General features: G+C 42.8%; 1 protein-coding gene across 1 annotated transcript; it reads left to right on the top strand.

Annotated features, from left to right (window-relative positions):
- The first annotated feature begins 1,586 nt into the window (after nt 1-1,586).
- On the top strand, nt 1,587-12,145 carry FGF23 (fibroblast growth factor 23). Its single transcript, XM_066365743.1, has 3 exons — nt 1,587-1,879; nt 8,246-8,349; nt 9,733-12,145. The coding sequence occupies exons 1-3, from the start codon at nt 1,684-1,686 to the stop codon at nt 10,177-10,179; spliced, it is 747 nt and encodes a 248-aa protein (XP_066221840.1). The 5' UTR covers nt 1,587-1,683; the 3' UTR covers nt 10,180-12,145.
- Nucleotides 12,146-22,616: the final 10,471 nt, after the last annotated feature.

The following is a 22,616-nucleotide window of genomic DNA, read 5'->3' as shown; positions in this document are numbered from 1 at the left end:
GCACCATTGGGCACGTTACTTCATCCGTGTGCATCGGTTTCCCATCTCTTCCTATAACAGTATCTCTTGAGAGGTTTATTATGAAGTTCAAATGAGTTACTACAACTAATGTATTTAGTAAGCTCTCAATAAGTGTTAATTGCTGCCATGATTATTATTGGAGAAGCAGTCTTGAGAATCAGAAGACTTTGCCCTTTCCCTCTCATTTATTTGCTTTGTGACTTTGTACGTATGAACCCCAAGATCTCCATTTCTTCCAGTGGAACATTAAGATGTTGAAAATGCCTAGTGTCTCTATATCACAGAGTTGCAGTGAGATTCGAATGAGCTAATACACATGAAAACGCTTTGTAAACGATAAAAAGTTGTACAAGTGTAGGAAAACAAATGGCCCCTCTTTTCTGCCTGCACTTATGACTGCGCATCCCATTATGCTTCGTGGAATGGTCACTTATCTTCCGCTGCCTCCTCTGCTAGCCCATGAGCTTCTTGAGGCAGGGATCACATTTTTCTCTCTTCTTCAACCACGGCATCTAGCCTGATGCCTGCACATGGGATCTACTCAGCAAATGAAAAATTGGAAAGTAACAGCCTCCTCATGTGTGTGTTTTCCAGTAAGCATTCCAGCAGTTTGCTCCCAGTTGAATTGCACGTGCTAGGACTATCCTCCCATAACACGTGTAGCTTCCCAGAGGGCACACCTGTGAGCAGCATCCAGTCCTAGGAGCCACGCATCCAATAGACACTATTGGATATCCAGGCCTGCCACTCTGCTCCTTGGACCTTCCTGGGCGCTCTGACCAATGCTCAGCCAGCAGTCTTCCAGTCTTCCTGAGGTCTCTCAGTTAGTCTCCATACTATTGGAGAGACCATAATACCAGTTTCGTTGCCCTAGACAGTCCAACCAGGGACACTGAAGAACCAAACTTCAGCATTTCGTGGAGCAGCAGAGACCTTGTTTTCTTTCTTCCCATTTGGAACTCTTCCCAAAATAGCAACCTTGGTTTTGGCATCTGCTCCCTGCTCCCATAGCTCCATGGGGAGGGGGGAGGGGCACCTCAGAGGATGCCATTTGCCTGACGGTGTTCAGCATTATTTCTGTAGCCTTCAAAACACCCACCTGGAGCTGTCCACAGAGAAAGCACTGGACACATTGTTGCCGATTGGAATGAAAAGGATGGAGAAAACCAAAATGAGTAGACTCATTGGGAGATTAATTGCACAGGAATCTGTTGACCGCATGACTGAAGCTGGATTTCTTCAGAACCACTGGCTGCCTTCACATTTCCTGGTGGAAGTGGAGCAGGTCAACAGAGTCATAGATAACTTTTGCCCACACATCATTCATTTTTTTGGAGCGTTGGCTTGAAATTGAGGGGTGTGTGTGTGTGTGTGTGTGTGTGTGTGTGTGTAACTGACACGCCTTCTGAGAGCCTCAGAGGTCTCTGCAAGCTCTTCAAACAAGCTGATTACAACACAGAGGATGTGGACAGTGGAGTCTTTCCTGGTTGATGTCACACGGCTACCCTTTAAAAGGCGAAGAGAAAAAGGAGGAGATGCAGCCTGGGATCCTCACAGCAGACCCCGGCCAGGAAGAAGAGAGGAAGGCCAGCGAAGCAGGCCCTGGAGGCAGGGCAGCAGAGTCAGGTTTCACACTCTGGGCCAGCCATTCAGAGAGCAGGGATGTCAGGGGCCCGCCTGGGGTTCCTGGTCTGCGTCCTGGGCTGTGTAGTCAGAGCCTATCCCAATGCCTCCCCACTGCTCAGCTCCAGCTGGGGCGGCCTGACCCACCTGTACACAGCCACAGCCCGGAACAGCTACCACCTGCAGATCCACAAAGATGGCCACGTGGATGGCACACCCCATCAGACCATCTACAGTAAGTAGGGGCTTCATTCAGGCTGGGCAGAAGGGGACCTCCAGGGACTTGGAGAGACCCTGCACTAGACCAGAGGATTAATCCAGTCTCCTAGCTTCTTGCCCAGGATCCACTTACTGTGTGTATGTGTGTGTGTGTGTGTGTGTGTGTGTGTGTGGGTGGGTGGGTGCGCGCGCACGTGCGCGCAGAGAAAACTTGGGAGAAGATTCTGCTACCTTTCTAAGGAGCGTTTACTAGTTTCTACCAGCATGAATAACTCCTATCTTAACTAAAATCCCTTTCCCCACAATAGCAGCCACTTTCTCTTTATCCCATACAAATCGGCAAAAATGTACAGAAAGAAAGGCAAGGTGGTTGAGAGGACAAAGCCAGATAGGTCAATAGACACTGAAGTTTAGCTCCTGAACTTTGGACTGGGTTAGCAATGGAGGTTGTGAAGAAGATTCCTGTATCCGACCAAGGTTTGGAATAGATGAACTTGGGCTCTTTCCAATTCTGGGCTTCTTGTATCCTGGCTTTATAAAAATTGTCAGGAAAAATGTATTAAAGACAGGTTATCCAGGTATGTTGTCTTGATGGGTCTGACCACGTGCACAAACCTCTCATGCATTCCTCTATCCATTCAAGTATCCATCCAACAGGTGTACTGAGGGCTTCGGAGCTGCCCAGCTTGGTACAGATTGCTGGTTCTTCTCTGTGAAGCTGAAAGGTCCGCTCAGTAACAAATGAGCTAGTTGGGAACTCTTTGGCAAGATGAGACAACTGGAACGTTTTTAAATATTAGGTTTGTGGAAAGTTGGATCACAGGCCACAATAGTCAATCAATTATCTATGACTCATGTACGGGCCCCTTGGTGTACACCTGTATGTGAGACAGTGAGGTGGGAGGAAGCAATTAAAGGAGTAAGAGAGCAATCACAGTTTCTGTTTAATTAAAAAAACCTGTAAGAATAATGACCTGCCCATATCATACTAAATTATTTAGTAATAGTGCTGTGACCTTGCTGTGGTAAAAATCAAAGGTCCTTACCCTGGTAGCAAGATATATATACACATGCAAAGTTCAAACTTCTTCCAGCGCTCAAATGATGGTGATAGGGGTGAAGAGGGAGGAGAAAAGTATTTCCAAATACCAGAAAGGTTTCAGAACTCAAAGGTATAGTAGGATTCAGAAATGAACATCTTGGAAGCCAAGTTTGAGTCTAATGGCAAAAATCTGAAATAAATCTGGATATACTGTACTTGATACAGCCAAAGTGCTCCTCCCTTATCCAATGCGTATTGAACAGAACCTACACTGTGTCTGACATCATGCAAAGCTCTGTGACTGCAAAGAAAGACACAGCCCTTCCAACACTTCCTCTTGTCTCCCAGCTCATTATCAGACTCTTAGGAAACACAATTGTTACAACTCCCATGGAGGGCTCCCCTTGCTTGCACTGCAAGATGATAGCCAATTGAAAATGCATGAGTGAATTATGCTATGTAATTTTGATTTCCATAGGTGGAAAGGGCTTCATAGAACTAGGGAATGCTGATAACATGTGCCTAGATTCATGTAATCCCTTCACTGAAGGGGGACCCCCAAATACATGTCCTTCTCAACACAACATCAAGTAGACCGGGGTGAGCCAACTGTGGTCAGGGAGTGTGCTGGGGTGTGGGCTCAGCCTACAGAGCAGGCAAGGCAACCTGTAGAACTCGTCCTCAACTATCCACTGGGGTCTGGGCCAGAGAAGGCACTGAGCACTATTTGGAATGAATTAAAACGACTAAGAAGCAGGATCGATTGAACTGATTTCAGATTTATTTTTGTTTGCTTTTACAGAAAAGCGATTTTGCTTTGTCAGATATAGACACTAGCTAAGCGTGGTTTCTCTGGGAATCAGCACAGACCTGGGGAAGGGAACTTGGGTCAGGGTGCTGGCAGGCAGATACTTTTCCTAGTTTATACAATCTTTTGTACTATTCAATTTGGTTATCATGTGCATTACCAAAAAAAAATGTATGCACTAAGATAAAAAGTTATCAAAAAGAAAAGAGGAAACATTGGTGCATGTAGATAGGTAGGACAGCTAATTAACAGAGGAGGTAGGTATAATTACCTTCTCAATGAGTAACACTCTTACACTGCTGGGAAGGTGGGGGGTGGTTTCTTCCCTCTTAATTAATTAGACTTCCAGGGAATCTGTCTCATTTGATCCGTGTGCTTTATTAAATTCTTTATTTTATTTTAAGTGAAAGGATGGGAGATAGATAGACAAACTCCTGCATCCACCCCTGACCGGGATCCACCCAGCAACCCCCATCTGGGGCCGATGCTCAAGTCAACTAAGCTATCCTTAGCGCCCGGGGCAAAGCTTGAACAAATCAAGCCACTGACTGCAGGAGGGGAATAAGGAGAGAAGGGGAAGAGGAAGGAGAAGAGAAGCAGATGGTCACATCTTATGTGTGCCCTGACTGGGGATCAAACCCAGGATGTCCACACACTAGGTCAATGCTCTATCCACTGAGCCAACTGGCCAGGGCCAGTAAATTCTTAATTAACAGCTGAGGGCCCAACCCACCTTTGGGTTGTTGGTCATTATGAAACTCTCTGTCTAAAAAATTCTATAACCTCCCTTCGGACTCACGGCACTGATGGCAGGGAGTCTCTCCAATGTCTAGCTGCTGTCCTACTATGAGCAAGGCCGCCTTCCCACTCTCTATTATCCCCACTTTGTGGGAAAGCAGAGGAAAAGATGCTTATTACCCCTAGTTAATGTCATTTCCTAGATTCAGACATTATTTCCTCCATCTTCCTCATTGACACTTTCTTTATTTAAAGCTGAATTATCCTCAGGTCCTTGCATACTTTAAAATCTTATATTTCTTTTGGTGAGCTTGAAGTACTTTACACGTATCATCTGACTTGTCACTTACTGGCAATGAGACTAGAGCAGAGCAGATAATTTTCTCCTTTAATAGCAGAGGTGAGAAGAAGGGGTAATGTAACAATTACCAGCATTTACAGAGTGCCTTTATAGTGGATAAAAATATTATCTCATTATATTCTCAAGACAACCAAATGAGGTAAGTGATTCTACTGCATATGAGATAATAAAGGTTAAAGAAATTCAGTAACTTCCTCAAGGACATGACACATAGGTAGTAAATGATCTAGAGAACACCATGATCCCAAACCTACACTTCTTCCAGGGTCACATGCCACCATCCACTGTCACTGAAAAAAATGTCCACTAAGTCAGCCTGGCTCCAACAGGTTGTGTGGGTCAAGCAACCAATGATTTGTTCCATCCTTCTGCTGAATTCTGCTCTCGAATCTGTACAGTTTGTATAAACATGCCTTCTGAAATTGCAAAGGGAAGAAAAATCTGTTCTGTTACATTTTCTGAATTTTTCCATTGGCTCATAGCAGCTGCTCACTGTTCCTGGGCAGGCTAGTTTCTCCTGAGACCAGCCCCAGAGACCAGTAGCAGGTGCACCCTACCCAGTGACACAGTGGCCCTCAGCATCAGGATGTCGTGATGGCAGGTCGGCAATACTGTACAAGGTCTCTCATCTGCTCAACACTTTCCAGCCATTTTCACAACCGTCATCCCGTTTGATTCTAATTGTAACCCCATAAAGCAGGCAGGGCAGCTGTTATCCTCTTTTCATAACGGAGGAAACTGAGTTTAGAGCAATGACTTGCCCAAGGTTACAGAGTTAGTAAGTGGCCTAACTGAAACCAGAATCCAAGTACCCTCATTCCCAGTTCACGGTTCCGTGTTCCTTTCCTGACCCACTAGCCGCACGGCCACTTGGGCTCCTCATGGGCTGCAGCATGGGGTTTGACACTCGACTTTGTCTTCTGATGCTTGTAATGCTTTCTGTTGGAGGCAAGCTACAGGGTGGTAGGAAGAGGATGCTAGATTCACTGACCTGAGTTTGAATCCTGCCTTTGTTTCTGTACCACTTAAATGGGGATGCTGCTACTATGAATATTCATAATGTTAGCAATACAACAGTTGTTTTGAGAATTTGAAATAGCTAAAGTTCTTAGGGTAGAATCACTCAAAAAAAGAGTTACTCAGTGAATTTTTTCCTAATTGGACTGAAAATTCATCAGGACAGAAACCATTCCTTTCACGTTTCCTATGTTTCTCTCGGGGCTAACCACAAAATTAACCATCTATTTGAGATGCTTAGGCAGACCCAAATATGGAGCAATTTAAATATTACCCTCTGCACCTCCCCTACTTTATCCCACCACCAGAAGCTTCCCTCGAGGCTAACGCTCAGCCAAACTTGGAAACAAATTAACTTTCCTCTGTGGCCTCTTCCTTTCTCTTCTGTCCAGGCTTGGTCCCCCCACTCATTCCCTCTGTCCCACGTCATAGGACTTCAGGTCAGGATCTATTCCCAACTCATGTCTGAGCATTGCTTGCGGCTCTCCTCAGAGGTCTCCTATTGAGCCTACATGGGGTAGGGGACGAGATGGGCTGTAAGTCAACCCACGAGACTCCACCACTTCCCGGGCACACCCTATTTCTAGAAGACAGATTTGAAACTTTACCTGGGTTCTTTCCCAGGGGCCGTGAGGCCAAATGAGGTGCAGGGGAAAATTCTGTGGTAGGCAAATGGAAGTGGCCCCAGAGACTTAAGGAAATAGTTAGGTAATTAAACAGCATTTGGGCATAAGTCTTGCTGAATTGCACTCTTGCCACCAAACAGAAAGCTTTAGCTTTTATTTAACTAGGCATTGGTACTTGTTAAAATTGTAAGCTTCCATGGGGGCAGGTGAGTGGTTCACACTTAAAGCTGCTATCAGTTATTTAAGGTGCAGGTAGTATGAACAGGTTTCAGGCCCTTGTTGGAGACTAGTTTTTGGGAGGGGCATTGAAAGACCATGAGGGACTGCACCTGGAGGAGACATCACCAAGTGAGAAAGACTAGTTTTTGGGAGGGGCATTGAAAGACCATGAGGGACTGCACCTGGAGGAGACATCACCAAAGACAAAGAACAGAATACTCAAGAAGAAATTCCATCCATGCCTGGTATCTATTCAACATGGAAAGATAAGCCCTCCTCCTCTAAGTAACTCCCTCTAGGGGACGCACTAGGCATGTAAACTTAGTTAAAGCAACGTGAATAAAATGTATACTATAACAGAGGTGTAAGCATTGTGCTGAGGGAGCTGAGATGAAAGAGAAATTAATGAAGAGGGAGATTAGGAGAGTTTTCACAGAAATAGTGATATCAGAGTCTGGCCTTGAAGGATGTGTAACTTCAATAAGCAGAGGAAAGGGGAAGATCATTCTAATACAGTTCTTGACACATGATGAATGTTGACTGATGTACCAGTGACATTTGCAGAGCTACTTAGGTGGAGAATCAGGCTCTGTATGCAAGCTGGATCCTTGTAAGACATCTTGGTATAGGTTTTAAAATCAGGGATTTGGCATGGTGTTGGGGCCAACTTGGACTTGGTGAACATGTTAAGGACACTACTCTTTTATGGATTCTTGCTGTATTGGCCAAGAGTTTGCTTAAAGGCTTTAATCACTGTAAAAAAAAAAAAGAAGACTGGATAAAGAAGATGTGGCACATATACACCATGGTATACTATTCAGCCATAAGAAATGATGACATCGGATCACTTAAAACAAAATGGTGGGATCTTGATAACATTATACGGAGTGAAATAAGTATATAAAAAAACAAACCAAGAACTGCAGGATTCCACACACTGGTGGGACATAAAAACGAGACTAAGAGACATGGACAAGAGTATGGTGGTTACGGAGGGTGGGGGGGAGGGAAGGAGGGAGAGGGGGAGGGGGAGGGGGAGAGGCACAAAGAAAACTAGATAGAAGGTGACGGAGGACAATCTGACTTTGGGTGATGGGTATGCAACATAATTGAATGACAAGATAACCTGGACATGTTTTCTTTGAATATATGTACCCTGATTTATTGATGTCACCCCATTAAAATTAATAAAAATTTATTTATTAAAAAAAATCACAAAGGCAGAAGCATTTAGAGACCGTGGCCACTACCACAAACATGAAGTGGCATTAGCCAAGCAAGGAGGAAATAAAGACAGTCCGGGCAGCGACAGAACATGTATGGGGAACAGTGGGAAAATGCCGGGAGTTCAGACTGCTCCATGCAGCAAGGTAACTGAGGGGAGCGAAGATGTAGGGGAATACAGGACTCAGAAGAAATGAGGCCGAACAAGTACAAGGGGAAGGTTATGTGAAATAGTCACCACAATGAAAATCAATGAAGGGAGGATTCACAAAGGTGGGTTTCCAACAGGCGCTCGTCGTGGGAATCGTATGCACAGCAAGGTCTGACCTGAATGATTTTCTCCACAGGTGCCCTGATGATCAGATCAGAGGACACTGGCTTCGTGGTGATTACAGGTGTGATGAGTAGGAGATACCTCTGCATGGACTTTAGAGGCAACATTTTTGGATCAGTGAGTTTCTTTTTGCAAATAATTATCTAATTTCTCTGACAAAACATAAATATTTATAGCTTGAAGATTCCATCTGCAGAATACCCTGATGATTTCTTTTCCCTGAGTGCTTTTTTCAGTCTAAGTAGTACACGTTCCGGTTTATATACCTGGGGTTTGAACACAGGCAGTCTGGTTCTGGAGCCCAGACTTTAGCCTGTAGTCTGAACTGCCTGTTAGTATCCAGTTTTGTGTCTAACACAGCATGTAGCCAGAGGTCTTTCAGTCGTGTAGATTCATGTTGTAGAGCGCATTAGTAAGGGTGAGAAACCACAGGTGTCTTCTTGACTCTGTTACTAGACCTCCTTTTGGGCAAGCCCTCTTCTTTAAATTTTGGTTTCCTCAAATGGAAAAAGTGGGATGGGCCATGTGCTCTGTGAGGCTCCCCCTAATTAAAGATCTCTAATCAATCACCTCTGCCCCAGTTGTGCTGGCTGGTCCTTCAGGTAGATAAGCAAAGGATTTCCCAAACTATAGGTTGCAGGCACACCCCAAAGGACTGTGAGATAGCACGACAGTGGGACTGCTCATCTCAGGAGACTCTCACCACCAGACAGGCCCACTGGAAATTCGTGAGAGCAGTGACTTTCTGTTTTGCTTATTGCTGTGTCCCAGCATCTGTCATGACATCTGACGCACAGCAGATAAATATCTTTTGAAGAAATATAGAAAATTAAATGAATAAATACGTAAGCAAATAGCTGTTGACCACATATAGGCACATACATAGTTTTCATCTGTAAAATATTACTTCATGGAATTTAAGGACTAAATTAAATACAGTAATATATAAAGGTCCTAGCAGGCAGTCAATAAAACCTGGTACTAGTTAGTGGTACAGTGAGGGCTTTGGCATGTGTTGCCAAAGTTCATGCCCCTAAATCCCAAACTACTTTCTCTGATGTGAGTCCCCTCACTTAGGTTTGACCCTACAAACTCCGTCCCACCTCCTTTCTCCAGGTATGGAGGCAGACCCAAAACACCTTTCAGCCAAAGGAGAGTTTAAAACCGTAGAGAGTAGGGAAGACAAGGTTGCATGTAAGTTACACCCCCCTCCAGGAGCCATAGCAGGAGTGCTACAGTTCTGCCCACCCTAGCCCCAGCCAGCCCACCTCCCCGCAGGGCTGCGGGCCTGCACTGGCCACTCCCTGGGCTTGGAAGCTATGTTGAGTGCTTAGAGGACTAGTCAGAATCACATTTCCCCAGCAGACGATAAACACACCCACCCAACAGAACTGTGGGGAGGGATGGTGTTCCTCCCATCACCGACCGGGCACAGGGCCCACACCCCACCCTCGCCTGGCCCCCGCCTGGCCCTCACCTGGCTGGCTTTGTCCTTTCCAGCCTCACTTCAGCCCGGAGAGCTGCAGGTTCCAGCAGCGGACTCTGGAGAACGGCTACGATGTGTACCACTCGCCCCAGCACCGTTTTCTCGTCAGCTTGGGCCGGGCCAAGCGGGCCTTCCTGCCGGGCATGAACCCGCCGCCCTACTCCCAGTTCCTGTCCCGGAGTAACGAGATCCCTCTCTTCCACTTCAACACGCCGCGGCCGCCGCGCCGGCACACGCGCAGCGCCGAGGACGACGAGCCCGAGCCCGACCCGCTGAACGTGCTGAAGCCGCGGCCCCGCATGACCCCCGCCCCGGCCTCCTGCTCGCTGGAGCTCCGGAGCGCTGAGGACAACAGCATGGCTGCCAGTGACCCGCTTGGGGTGCTCAGAGGCAACAGAGTGAACACTCACAATGGGGGACTGCGCGTGGAGAGGTGTCGCCCCTTCCCTAAGTTTACCTAAGAACACCAGGAGACAATCCTTTCCAACCACCTTTCAGAAAAGTCAGCTCCCTTTCAATGCCAAGGGAGGGAGGTGGGTGACGAGCTGCTTCTCCCTATTGCCTGCCCCAGAGAAGCCCGACGGTCTGCCTTGGAGGCCTGAGGAAAGGGAGTTCTACCACCTTCCTCACCCACCCAAACCCCCTTTCTGAATTAAGAAGCCCCGTAGGTAACTCAGAAATTTCCCCTTTACTGAGGAGAGAAGGGATTTTTTCCCTTTTCCTTAAATATGCCTCTCCTCTTAATCAGTTTAGCACCAAAACCCATGCCACGGCTTAGGGAGCTCCCGCTCTGAGGGGGAAGGGAAGAGCCAGCGCCAGCAGCTTCTCCATTGTCTCTTGCATTTATGTTATCTTGGCCCTGTTGGGCTTCGAGTTTGCAACCTTGACCCAGGGCGGTAACAGCTGACCTGGGCAAACTGATGGGAATCCTAATCTCAAGCCTCATCTCCCTGGAGACTAGGGAGAGGAGCTATCCAAGATTCGTGGTCGCTGGTCAGAGCTGATGCTCGGAGAATGGAGGCAGAAATCCAGCTAGAACGCTCAGGCTCCCCACAGCTGGACACCCCGGCCATGCTCTCAGGGCGGCCAGAGCCACAGGGCCCAGAATGACCCTGCTCTGCTCCAGGTGGCCTTGAGACAGTCCTGCCTCTAGCCGAGTCTTTGGCTCTCATGACTTGGGCCCAAGGAAGAGCCTTGGTATTGGCTCCGGAAAATCTAGTCTGCTAGGATTTGTTTTACAAAATGGAAATAAATTCAAACTCTCCTAAGAGGCATTTCATGAAGCCTCTTCTTCTGGGTGGAGTGCTCATCCATTCTGGATGGATTACAAAAATGCCCCAGAGGAGGGAGCCTTGAGACAGAGGCACTGGGCTGGGCTGGGTTCTCTGTAGTCTGGCAAGTTCTTCCCTATGAGTGAAGTGGCCTCAAGGGCTCGGGGAAAAGGAGTCCAATAACTAGGGCGCCACAGTGTGGGACTTCGGAGAAGACCACACCACTGGCTCTTCACTGTGGTCTCTTGACTGCCCTGCAGCGGTAGCTAGGGGGGCTAGGTAAGACACTTCCAGGCTGACAAGTCAGGGTCTTAATCCGCTTGGAAATTCCAGGGTCATTAAACGAAGACAGCTTTCAGGCCCAGGAGCCCCAGTACCACCCCGAGGAAAACCAAACCTCCGAACAGCTGAGGAGCGCCAGCCCCGTGGGACTGCTGCTCAGTCCTTACCCTAGTCTTCCCCGGTGACTTAGGGTCTGCTTGCCACGGGGTCCTTTTCCTACCTCTGCTTAAATGGCTACCCAAAAAGTAGAATATTAACAAGCAAAGTAAGTTTAAACAACAGCTTCTTCCCAGGCACCCCCCCCCCCATTATCACATACCCAATCTTAGAAACATCCATTCTTTTTACTTATAAGGATAATTGGATAACTGTTTTTGCCCAATGGATTCAAGCTGAACTTGAAAGACTAGTTCCTTTTATGAGGGACCAAAACTGTAATACTATATAGCAGCGCATGGAAAATAGTTTCTTCATATAGTTTTCATTTCTTGTTGGAGATACTATACTGTATAAAAGCTATTGGAAGCTCCCTAATACTGTAATTAGATGAAAACTTCCCAAAGGACTTCAGTAGAAAACTGGTTGCAATCTCACCAACCTAATACCATCCACCAGGGGTGTTTCTCTTTGGCAGAGCCAAGGTAGCCCCCACAATTTTCTATGTCTTTTAGCATGTGGCAATATTTATTTATTTATTTGGAAGACTATGCCTATCGCTCTATATTTATAGATATTTATAAAAATGTAACCCTACCTGTTTCCTTTCTTTTGTGTAAAAAAAAAATTATCTCAGCTTCTGTTAGCTTTTCCTCTCTGTGTTACTATATAAGAACATGTCAGAATATGTGAATAAAAGGGATTATGGAGGGAAACATTGGGGAAATCCAGAGAAAGAAAAGTTGTAAAGCAATATCAGCATTAAAAAATAATTTTTATTGAATTTACTGGAGTGATATTGGTTAATAAACTTACGTATGTAGGTTTCAGGTGTACAATCCTATACACCATCCCCTGTATATTGTATTGAGTGTTCACCACCCCAAAGTCAGGTTTCCTTCTCTCACCATTTATCCCCCTTTACCCTCTTCTCCTTCCCCCACTCCCTTTTTCCTCTGGTTTCACCATATTGTTGTCTGTGGCTATAGGTTTCTTGGTCTGTTTTGCTTTGTTTTGCTTAATCCTTTCACCTTTTTCACTGAGCTCCCACCTCTCCTTCCCACTAACAGCTGTCAGTTTTCTATATCTGTGAGTCTGTTTCTATTTTGTTTATTTTGTTCATTAGATTCCCCATATGAGTGAAATCATACAGTACTTGTCTTTCTCTGACTGGCTTATTTCACTTAGCACAATAATCTCCAGGCCCATCCATGCTGTCGCAAAAGATAAGATTTCCTTTTTTTATGTTTGAGTAGTATTCTATTGTGTAAATGTACCACAGCTTTTCTTTTTTTCTTTTTATTTTCTTTTGACAAAGACAGAAAGTCAGAGAGAGGGACAGACAGACAGGTGACCCCTTGCTCAAGCCAGTGACCTTGGGCTCAAGCCAGCAACCTTTGGGCTCAAACCAGCAACCATGGGTCATATCTATGATCCCATGCTTAAGCCAGTGACCCCGCACTCAAGGTAGTGAGCCTGTCCTCAAGCTGGATGAGCCCGCGCTCAAGCCAGTGACCTTGGGCTTTCAAACCTGGGTCTTTCACATTCCAGTCTGATGCTCTATCCACTGTGCCACCACCTGGTCAGGCAATCTAGCTCTTCTTAATGCCTAAGGCAGAGGCCATGGGGCCATCCTCAGCACCCAGGGCCAACTCATTCCAATCCAGCCATGGCTATAGGAGGGGAAGAGAGAGACAGAGAGAGAGAAGTGAGAGGGGTGAGGGGTGGAGAAGCAGATGGTTGCTTCTTCTGTGTGCCCTGACCAGGAATCAAATCCGGGATATCTACACTCCAGGCCAATGCTCTACCACTGAACCAACAGGCCAGGGCCCAAAAAAAAAAAAAAAAAAAAAAAAATGCTTTTTTAAGCTTTTAACACAACACAGTAGGATGAGGATGGGAGAAGGTGAGGTCTGTGTGTGTCTGTGTGTGCATGCACCATGTAATTTATTACATTTTATACATCTGGCTGCTACAAGCTTCACAGACCTAATCATAAGCAGGATTTCCAGTAATTAAGGCCCAATGTGATATCTTGTCTATAGAACTAAAATCCTTGCTGAATAAAGATATTATCTCAGCCATTACACATATTTGCATACTTAATGTTTATACAGAACTCTTGTGCACGTTAAGTAACATATAGCTTCCACTTCCAGCCCTGAAAGAGGAACTGTTACCAGACTTGATGTCCTGCCTAAACAACTATTAAAACAAAATATAAGAGGCAGTGGTTTTCAGGCATGGGGTTTCAAAGGACTAAGACGAGAAGGGAAACTTCCAAGGCTCCATCCCTGCTTTCTGACTTAGAAGCAGGACAGGAAATGGAACCCAGGCAGAGTGGCAATCTCCCTGAGTGGGGAAGGCAGCTGGACTCTGAGGGGCAGGGTAGCTGAGACGGGGGAGCTATGCTAACGACAGAGCATGCACTGCAGGCCTCTGGCAAAGGACTGGGCTGCACATGCAGAGAGAAAGATCCAGCCAGACCTAACAGAGACTGCCTGCTCCAGAACTGGGGTATGAACAGTGAGTGATTCCATAGGCCATCAGATGCTGGGAAACATCAGGAATCTAACTCAGCCAGGACAGAGATTCACTGTATGCATCAGCACTGGACTGAGACCACAGTAAGACTGCATCTTAGAAGGAAAGGCTAAGCCCCTAGAGAAAGAGACACACCCGAAAACTAAATTCAGAACTGAAGTCCTGCTCTCACAGAGAATTATAGGAAGCCTGCCACTAGCTGAGGTGTCTGCCAAAACCAAACTGAATCCCCTTTAAAGGAAGATGCCAGAATTAGGACTCAATACACGGTACCATTCACACTCATGGAAGAAATAAGGAAAATGGCCTGCAGTCAAGAGAAAATACAATCCCTAGACAACAACTGTAAAATAACCCAGATTTGGGAATTATCAGGCAAGAACTATAAAGCAGCTATTTGAACTAAATTTAAGGATTTTAAAGGTAAGTTTGATCATAATGAACAGATTAGGAATCTCAGGAGAGAAAGCAAATAATATAACCAAATAGAAATCTAATTTAAAAATACAATATCTGAGCCCTGGCCAGATAGCTTAGTTGGTTAGAGCATCGTCCTGAAGCACAGAGGTTGCCAGTTCAATCCTAGTCAGGGCACACAGAGGAACAGATCAATGTTCCTCTCTCTCTCTCTCTCTTTCTCTCTCCCTCTCTTCCTTTCTCACTGAAATCAGTAAATAAAAATTTTTAAAAATATAATATCTGAAATGAAAAATGTATTAAATAGGCTAAATAACAGGTTGGAGACAAAAGAAAAATATAGCCATTTAATATTTTAAAAGTTAAAATAAGTTATCTTGAGAGGAAAAAATAAGTTTAAAAAATAATGACCAGAATGTAAGTAAGTGGTCTGTGGAATAATACAAACTGTCCAAAATATGAGTAAGTGGAGTCCCAGAAAGACAGGAGCAGAAAAGCTTTAGGGATAAGAAATTTTGAAGATATAATAGCTGAAATGTTCCTCAAACTGGTGAAAAACTAATGTGCTATTACAAAAATCTGAACAAGGCAAAAGCAAAGTATACAGAAAGAAAACCACACTGAGGTATATCACAGCCAAACTGCTGAAAACCAAAGCTGTTTCAAAAAGACCTAAACCGATGTTTACATCTTGGATTCAGGATTCAGCACTCATGGTAAAGCTTGTGAACCCTTAACTCCTCCCCCACAACAACAGACATCAAGGACTGGGACCTGACCAGAACCTGAACACACCTGAAGAGTCTGTAATCCAGGAAGATCCAGTGCTGAGACCCCTTAAATATTGCCCTGAACCTTGGACCAGGGAGACAAATTTGAGCCTTGCCTGCTGTCTCCTTGCTGGTAGAGCAGCTTTCTTCTTCTCTCAAAAGCCAGTGCCATAGTTTCATCTGCTCAGCGCATCAGGCAGTGGGCCCTCGCTCGGTCACATCATCACAAACAGTGGAAGCCAGAAAACACCGGGATGGCACGTTGAAAAGTCTGAAAGGAAGTAAAACCTACCTACCCAGAATTATATATCCAGCAAAGAGGTGAATGAAAGGAAGATAGACAAAAATGAATGTGAAATAAAAACTGGGAGAACTTGTTGCCAGGCTGAAAGGAAGTTAACACTATATGGAAAAACAATAGGAAAGAAATAAGAGCATCCAAAATAGGAAAAATATGGGTAAATGGAAACAATTATTATACTTACTGTTATACATATAAAACATATATAAATATATATAAATAACACTTTCTTCCTTTGATTTCTTTAAGATTGTTTAAAGCAAAAAGTACAACATTGTACTGTGGGATTAATACTATGTGTAGGTGTCATATACATGGAAAAATTACCAACCAGGAGGGGAAGGGGAATGAAAACAATGTGGTGGTGAGATTATAGCCCCGTATGTGAACGTCACACAATATTAACTCTAGATGGTGACAAGTTAAGGGTATTGAATATTGTCAATCCTTAAGTAACCACCAAAATAATAATGACACAAAGATGTGTGGGCAAAAAGCTAAAAGAAGTATTGAGAATAAATGAAAAATATTCTATTATCTATTATCTCAAAAGAAGGCAGAAAAGGAAGAAAGTAGAATAAATATCAGATGGGACAAATAAAAAATAGGCTAAATCCAAATCATATCAATAATTACATTACATATAAGTAAAACACCACAAATAAAGGCAGGAATTGTCAGATGTGATTAAGTAAAAATGGGCAATTTCATGTTGTCTATAAAAGATGCCCTTGAAAGAAAAGAATAGGAAACTGCTGTATTAAGTTTGATCAGGCTGCAATAACAAAATACCACAGACTGGGCGGCTTAAACAACAAAAATTAATTTTCTCAGAGTTCTGGAAGCCAGAAGTCCAAAACTAAGATGTCAGCAGGTTTTGTTCCTTCTGAGGCCTTTTTCCTTGGCTTGCAGATGGCTGACTTCTCAGTGTCCTCAGTCTTCTTTCTGTGCATGTGTATCCCTGGTATCTCCAAATGTCTTCTTCTTGTAAGGACACCAGTGAGGCTGAATCAGGGGCCACCATATTGGCCTTATTTTAACTTAATTTCCTCTTCAAAGGCCCTATCTCCAAACACAGTCACATTCTGTGTTACTGGGGCCAGGGCTTCAGCTGGGTGCTAGTCCTTCGGTGAGCTTAGGGGAGGGACACAATTCAGTTTATAACAGATATGTACAGTGAGAACAGTAAGCAATTCAGGCTTACTATTTAATATCCTACAAAATATGCTTCAAATTCAGGAACACTGCCATTGGAAAGGGGAAAGTTTTACAATGATAAAAGGGCTGATTCATAAGGAAAACATAAAAATCATGTTTCTAAAAACAGAGCAACAAAACAAATGGAACAAAACTGAAGGGAGAAGCAGATTAAGTGCAAATCTTAGCTGGAAATGTGCACATCCCTCCCTCAGGTGACTGACTGAGCAAGTAGACAGCCAGTAAGGATGTATGAGACAGCTGAGCACCACTAGCTATGAGCTGCATATAATTTACATTTATAGAACACTAAACCCAACAACTACAGAATATACTCTTTTTCCAAGTACATAAAAAATGCCCATCAACATAGACCACATACTGGGCCAGCAAACAAATCTCAATTAACTCAAAAGTTCAAAATCTTACAGAGAAAAATAAAAAAATGAATAAATAAGAAGAGTCCAACTTCTCAGGCAGAAGAATTCCAAAGAATTTATACAGATCTCTGTTCTCAAGGAGGGCAGTACTAATCCTCACTGTACACAGTGACTTCCTTCTAAAGGGCACAGCATGGAAAAGGGGGAAGTATCTTTACAGGGAAAAAATCAGACAGACACTACCTTAGCCAGGTGATTAAGGTCAACATCAAAATCAACATGAATAAATCAAATGAAATAGCCATATTGGTAGTGTGTACACTTGGTGTGATGTGATAAAATACTATGCCTCAGCCCTGGCCCGACCACTGGGTTGGTTAGAGCATCATCCACAAAGCGCAGAGGTTGCCAGTTTGCTTACCCGTCAGGTCATATACAGGAACAGATCTATGTTCCTCTCTCTCTATCCCTTCCTCTCTCGCTAAAATCAATAAATAAACATTAAAAAAAAAATACTCTGCCTCTGTAGTCTTCTTCCCAAAAAACCATAACCCCACTCACTCTGACCATGAAAAAATAAACCCATTAAATTCCAATAGATTGGCATCCTAACCTCAAAACTGCCAGTCATCCATGAAAGAAAAACAGTCTGAGAAACTGTCGTAGCTAAGAAGAGCCTAAGGAGCTACGACAACTAAATGTAATATAGTATGGAATGGAATTGGGCATTGCAGAACAAAAGAAGAACATCAGGTAAAGACTAAGGAAAATTAATAAATTCTGGACTTAGTTAATAATAATGTGTGACTACTGATTCATGAATTGTAACAAGTATGCCATCCTAAGTAAGGTAAGGTGTCAATAATAGAGGAAACTGAGTGCAGGGAATATGGGAACTCTTGGTACTGTCTCCTCAATTTTTTGGTGAACCTAAAAACATTTCTGAAAAGTAAAGTCTGTTAAGAATATATAGAAATACAAGGGACCTGCAACAGCAAAAGAAAACCAAAATAAGGAATCCAAAAGAGACCCACACTTACATAATCAATTGATTTTTGACAAAGGAACCAAAGTAATTCTGGGGGAAAGAAAAGTCTCGTCAACCAATGCTTCTGGAACAACTGGATATCCATGTGAAAAATCACGAACCTCAACCACTTACCTCACACCGTATACAAAAATTAATTCCAGATAGATCAAAGACCTAAATATAAAAGGTAAAATTATAAAGCTTCTAAAAGAAAACATACTATCTTCATAACCAGGGGTCAGCAAAAATGGACTATAGAAAGTAATAACCATAAAACACAATAGTAAATTAGTCTTATGAAAACTAAAAACTTCTCATTAAAAAACTTAATAGAAAAATACTTTATAACAAATACTGTTTATTTGAAAAATGAACTTATGAATATATAAAATATACACAGTCACATATAGATGACAACGGACTTCTCTCTCCAAAATATATAAAGAACTCAAACTCAAAAATAGACAATCTTATAAGAGATTTTACAAAGGAAGCTATACAGCCAATATGTATGTGAAAATATGTATCACATCATAAGTCAACAAGGAAATAAAAAGTTAAAACCATTGTAAGATACTACTACAAACACAACAGAATGGCTAAAATTTAAGACTGATAACATCAAATGTTGGTAAGGATGTGGAGTACCCAGAACTCTCATAGTGTTGGTGAGTATAAACTAGAACAATCATCTTGGAGAAAGGTCTGACAAGTTTCTTGTATACTAAGCATATACCCACACCTACCCTATGACCCAGCAATGGCATTCCTAGATGGTGACCGACAAAAAATGAAAACATAGGTCTACAAAAAGACTTGTTAAAAAGAGAATTCATAGTAGCTTTTTCATAATAGCTCCAAATCAGAAATAGTGTTCATCAATAGAATGAACTATGTATGTTCACAGACTGGAATTCAATGCAGTCATTACAAGGAAGAGACCTAGATTATCAAGAGCACATCTGGCACCCCGACCTTGGTTTCTGAATGCCATTTCCACTAAAAGGTATTGGGGATCTTTGGAGAAAAAGTTGATCCCTGGGGCTGAAACTGGGAAAGAAAAAGACAAGTCTCAGAATCTTGTTATGTCAGAAAGTAAAAGAAGAGTACAGGTACTTAAAGAATAATGGCAATACATCAACGGAATACATGAAGCATCTTGAAAGTGTTCCCACAGGACAAATCTGAGACAACTGAGCATACATAATGATAGAACTGGTTTTAAATCACTGAAGAACCCCCAAGTTCATATGATATAAATAAACAAGCAGGGGAGAAGGGAAATTTTTTCCTTGCTGTGTAATGCCAACTACTGAATAAAGAAACAAAAATAGCTAAAAATAGCGACCAACAGTGGCTAAAAGAGGGGATGAAAACTTAATGAGGAACAAATATATAGTAATTTTAGGGTGAACAGACTTGATAATACATCATGTCCCTTTGGACGAGATGCACCAAGAACACATCCTTTCTGGAGTACTTCAGACAAAAATGCATCATCTGAATAATAAAAAGATAACGTGTGTGTGCGCGTGTGTGCGTGTGTGTGTTTTAAACAAGGTTAAGAAAGACAGAGAAAGGCTCAGGAATGGTTCCAGAAAAGAGAATGAAGAAACATGACAACTGAATGCAGCACATGGTCCTGGATTAGATGCCAGACTGGGGGTAGGGGTGGGGGGTGCAGCCATAAGAAACATCAATGAAATAGCTGACAAGTTTTAAATATTTAAACATTTAAAAATTTTGTCAGCCAGTATCAAGTGTTGACAAAGATCCTCTGGATTAGGTAGTAGTTTGTATCAATATAAAATTGCCTGGTGTTCATATTTATTGTGGCTATATTCAAGAACATCCTTGATCTTAGGAAATACACATTGAAACTGGGGGAGGGGGAGGGGCATGATGTCTCCAACTTATTCTGAAATGTCTCAAGAGGAAAACACATGTACAAGATACATACATACATACACACACACACACACACACACAAATAATAGAGCGAATGACAAAGCAAATGGGGTAAAATGTAAACACGTGGTGAATCAGGAAGAAGGTGTATAGGAGTTCCTTGTATTATTCTTGCAACTCTTCTGTAGGTTTGCTATATCAATACCAAAGGTGACCAAAACACACACACACACACACACACACACATAATTGTAATTATTCTCCACTTAATATGAGTAAACAACAGTTCAGGGATATTAAGAGAATATCTCAGCCATGAAACTACTATGAGACAGGCTTAGGACTTAAATGCAGGCCTCTGAAAATGAACCTTTCTGTGTCACTGCTCAGTTCCATCAGCCATTAATCAATCAATTACCCCCTCGGTTCTTAGCCTAGTGACCAGCACTTCCCCATCCCCTTAGCTCTCTGCCTTCCTCTGCTCCCAGATCCCTTTGTAGAAGTCAAACATGCAAAGCACACTGCCTCCCTCCTCAGAGACTCCGTATTCTTTTCCTGTCTGGCTGCACTTCTCCAGAGGTCAGCAGAGCTCGCTCATGACCTTCGGCACTGTCTCGGTTAACACTTTAGAAAGTGCTCTTGGGCTTGCCCTAACTGAAGCAGTATTTCTCCTTTAGTCCTCATGCCCTAAGCCTCCTTCACCTTTCTCAACAGCACTGACCACACTCTGATGTGTATAGACTTATCTGTCTTCCCTGACAGAACACAGCTTCCACAGAAATGGGGAGTTTAATTTTTGTTTGCTGCTATAGTGACTGTTCTTGTAACAGTGTGTGCCTTGCTCAAAAAATATTTGACAGACTAGATAAAATGAACAATGTACATGATTCCAATGAAATTTCTAACAAGTTTTCTGGGAATTGGCCTGATTTAAAAAAATGTATATGGAAGACTAAAGGTGCACAAATATACTGCTCACAAAAATTAGGGGATAAGTCATAAAATATCCTCTAATTTTTGTGAGCAATGTAGCTTATATGCTATGGAAATTAAAAGGAAGGTACTCACTCTACAAGATGTTGTAAGGTTTACAGTAACTATGATACTGTTATGGGAATACACAGGTCACTGAAACAGAACAAGGTCCACAAACTCCAGCAAATATGGGTGCAGGGTGGGGTGGGGAGTGGTCTGACAGGAGAATCACAAATTGACTGGGCAAGACTCCGAACAGTGGTGTGGGAGTACCTGCTTCACCACAAGGAAAAAAATTTAAAATTGACTTCTGAACTTATACCACACAAAAATAAGTTCTAGATAAAGGTTTAATATTCAAAAAATCCTCTAAAACTGTAAGAAAAAAGAGATCTCTATATGACCTCATGGTAGAGAAGGCTTCAAGACACCAAAACAAACCTAGCAATCCCTAGATGATATATTAGGTTTGACTTTCATCAAAAACAAATGAATAAAGACGAGGTCTATATATATAGTGGAATATTAGCCATGAATAAGAGGGAAATTTTACTATTTGCAACTTGGATGGATTAAGAGGGTATTATGTTAAGTGTGAAATAAGTCAGACAGAGAAAAGATAAATATATGATTTTGCTTATGTGTGACATCTAAAAAATAAAACAAACAAGACAAAATAAACTCCATACAGAGAATAAATTATTGGTCAGTAGATGGGAGAGGGTGAGGAAATGGGTGAAAAAGGTGAAAGGGATTAAGAAGTATAAACTACCAGTTATAAAAACAGTCACAGGATGTAAAGTTCAGCATAGGGGATATAGTCAATATTGTAATAACTATGTATGGTGCCAGGTGGGTACTAGACTTGTCAGGGTGATCACTTCATAAGTTATAGAAATGTCTAACCACTAGACTATACACTTGAAATTATTATATCAACTGTAATTGAAAAATAAATTTAAAAACATTAAAAAGTGCATGATAAATATATATAGAAGGTAAGTAAACTGGAAGGTATTTGCAATGTTACTCCAACAAGTCACTAAAAAAAAAAGCCAAATAGTCCAAGAGATTACCAGGCAAAGAATATATACTGATGCTTTACCAGTGAGGAAGTCCTAATTGTCAATACACAGATGAAAAAAAATGCTCAGAGCCATTAGCAATCACAGAAAAGCTCGTGAAAATAACCTAATATCCTTCCTTCACTCATCAGATTAACAAAATTTTGTCAAGACAGTATCAACTGGCCAGGTGGTGGTGTAGTGGATGGAGAGTCAGACTAGGATGCAGAGGACCCAGGTTCGAGACCCCGAGGTCGCTGGCTCGAGCAAGAGGTTACTCGGTTGGCTGAAGGCCCGCAGTCAAGGCACATATGAGAAAGCAGTGAATGAACAACTAAGGTGACAAAAAACTAATGATTGATGCTTCTCATATTTCTCCATTCCTGTCTGTCTGTCCCTATATATCCCTCTCTCTCTCTCTCTGTAAAACAAAACAAAACCAGTATCAAGTGTTGACAAAGATGTAAAAAATATTCTGGAATTCTACTGCTATATGGCTGAAAAACAGAACAGCCACTCTGAAAATGATTTAGCTCTTGAACTGGAGAGGCATGTGTATTATGACACGGCATGGGAGATGCAAACGACTGTTTCCTGCAGTGT

This window comes from Saccopteryx leptura, chromosome 2, assembly GCF_036850995.1.
Source record: "Saccopteryx leptura isolate mSacLep1 chromosome 2, mSacLep1_pri_phased_curated, whole genome shotgun sequence".
Taxonomy (NCBI): domain Eukaryota; kingdom Metazoa; phylum Chordata; class Mammalia; order Chiroptera; family Emballonuridae; genus Saccopteryx; species Saccopteryx leptura.
The sequence above is the reverse complement of the archived record's forward strand: the minus strand, read 5'-3'. Positions and strand labels throughout refer to the sequence as shown.

Bases quoted from the DNA above. Each gene is read 5' to 3' on its own strand.
- FGF23 (XM_066365743.1), top strand. From the start codon at position 1,684: ATGTCAGGGGCCCGCCTGGGGTTCCTGGTCTGCGTCCTGGGCTGTGTA. The intron at 1,880-8,245 runs GTAAGTAGGGGC...TTTTCTCCACAG, and splicing joins ACCCCATCAGACCATCTACA to GTGCCCTGATGATCAGATCA. The intron at 8,350-9,732 runs GTGAGTTTCTTT...TGTCCTTTCCAG, and splicing joins GAGGCAACATTTTTGGATCA to CCTCACTTCAGCCCGGAGAG.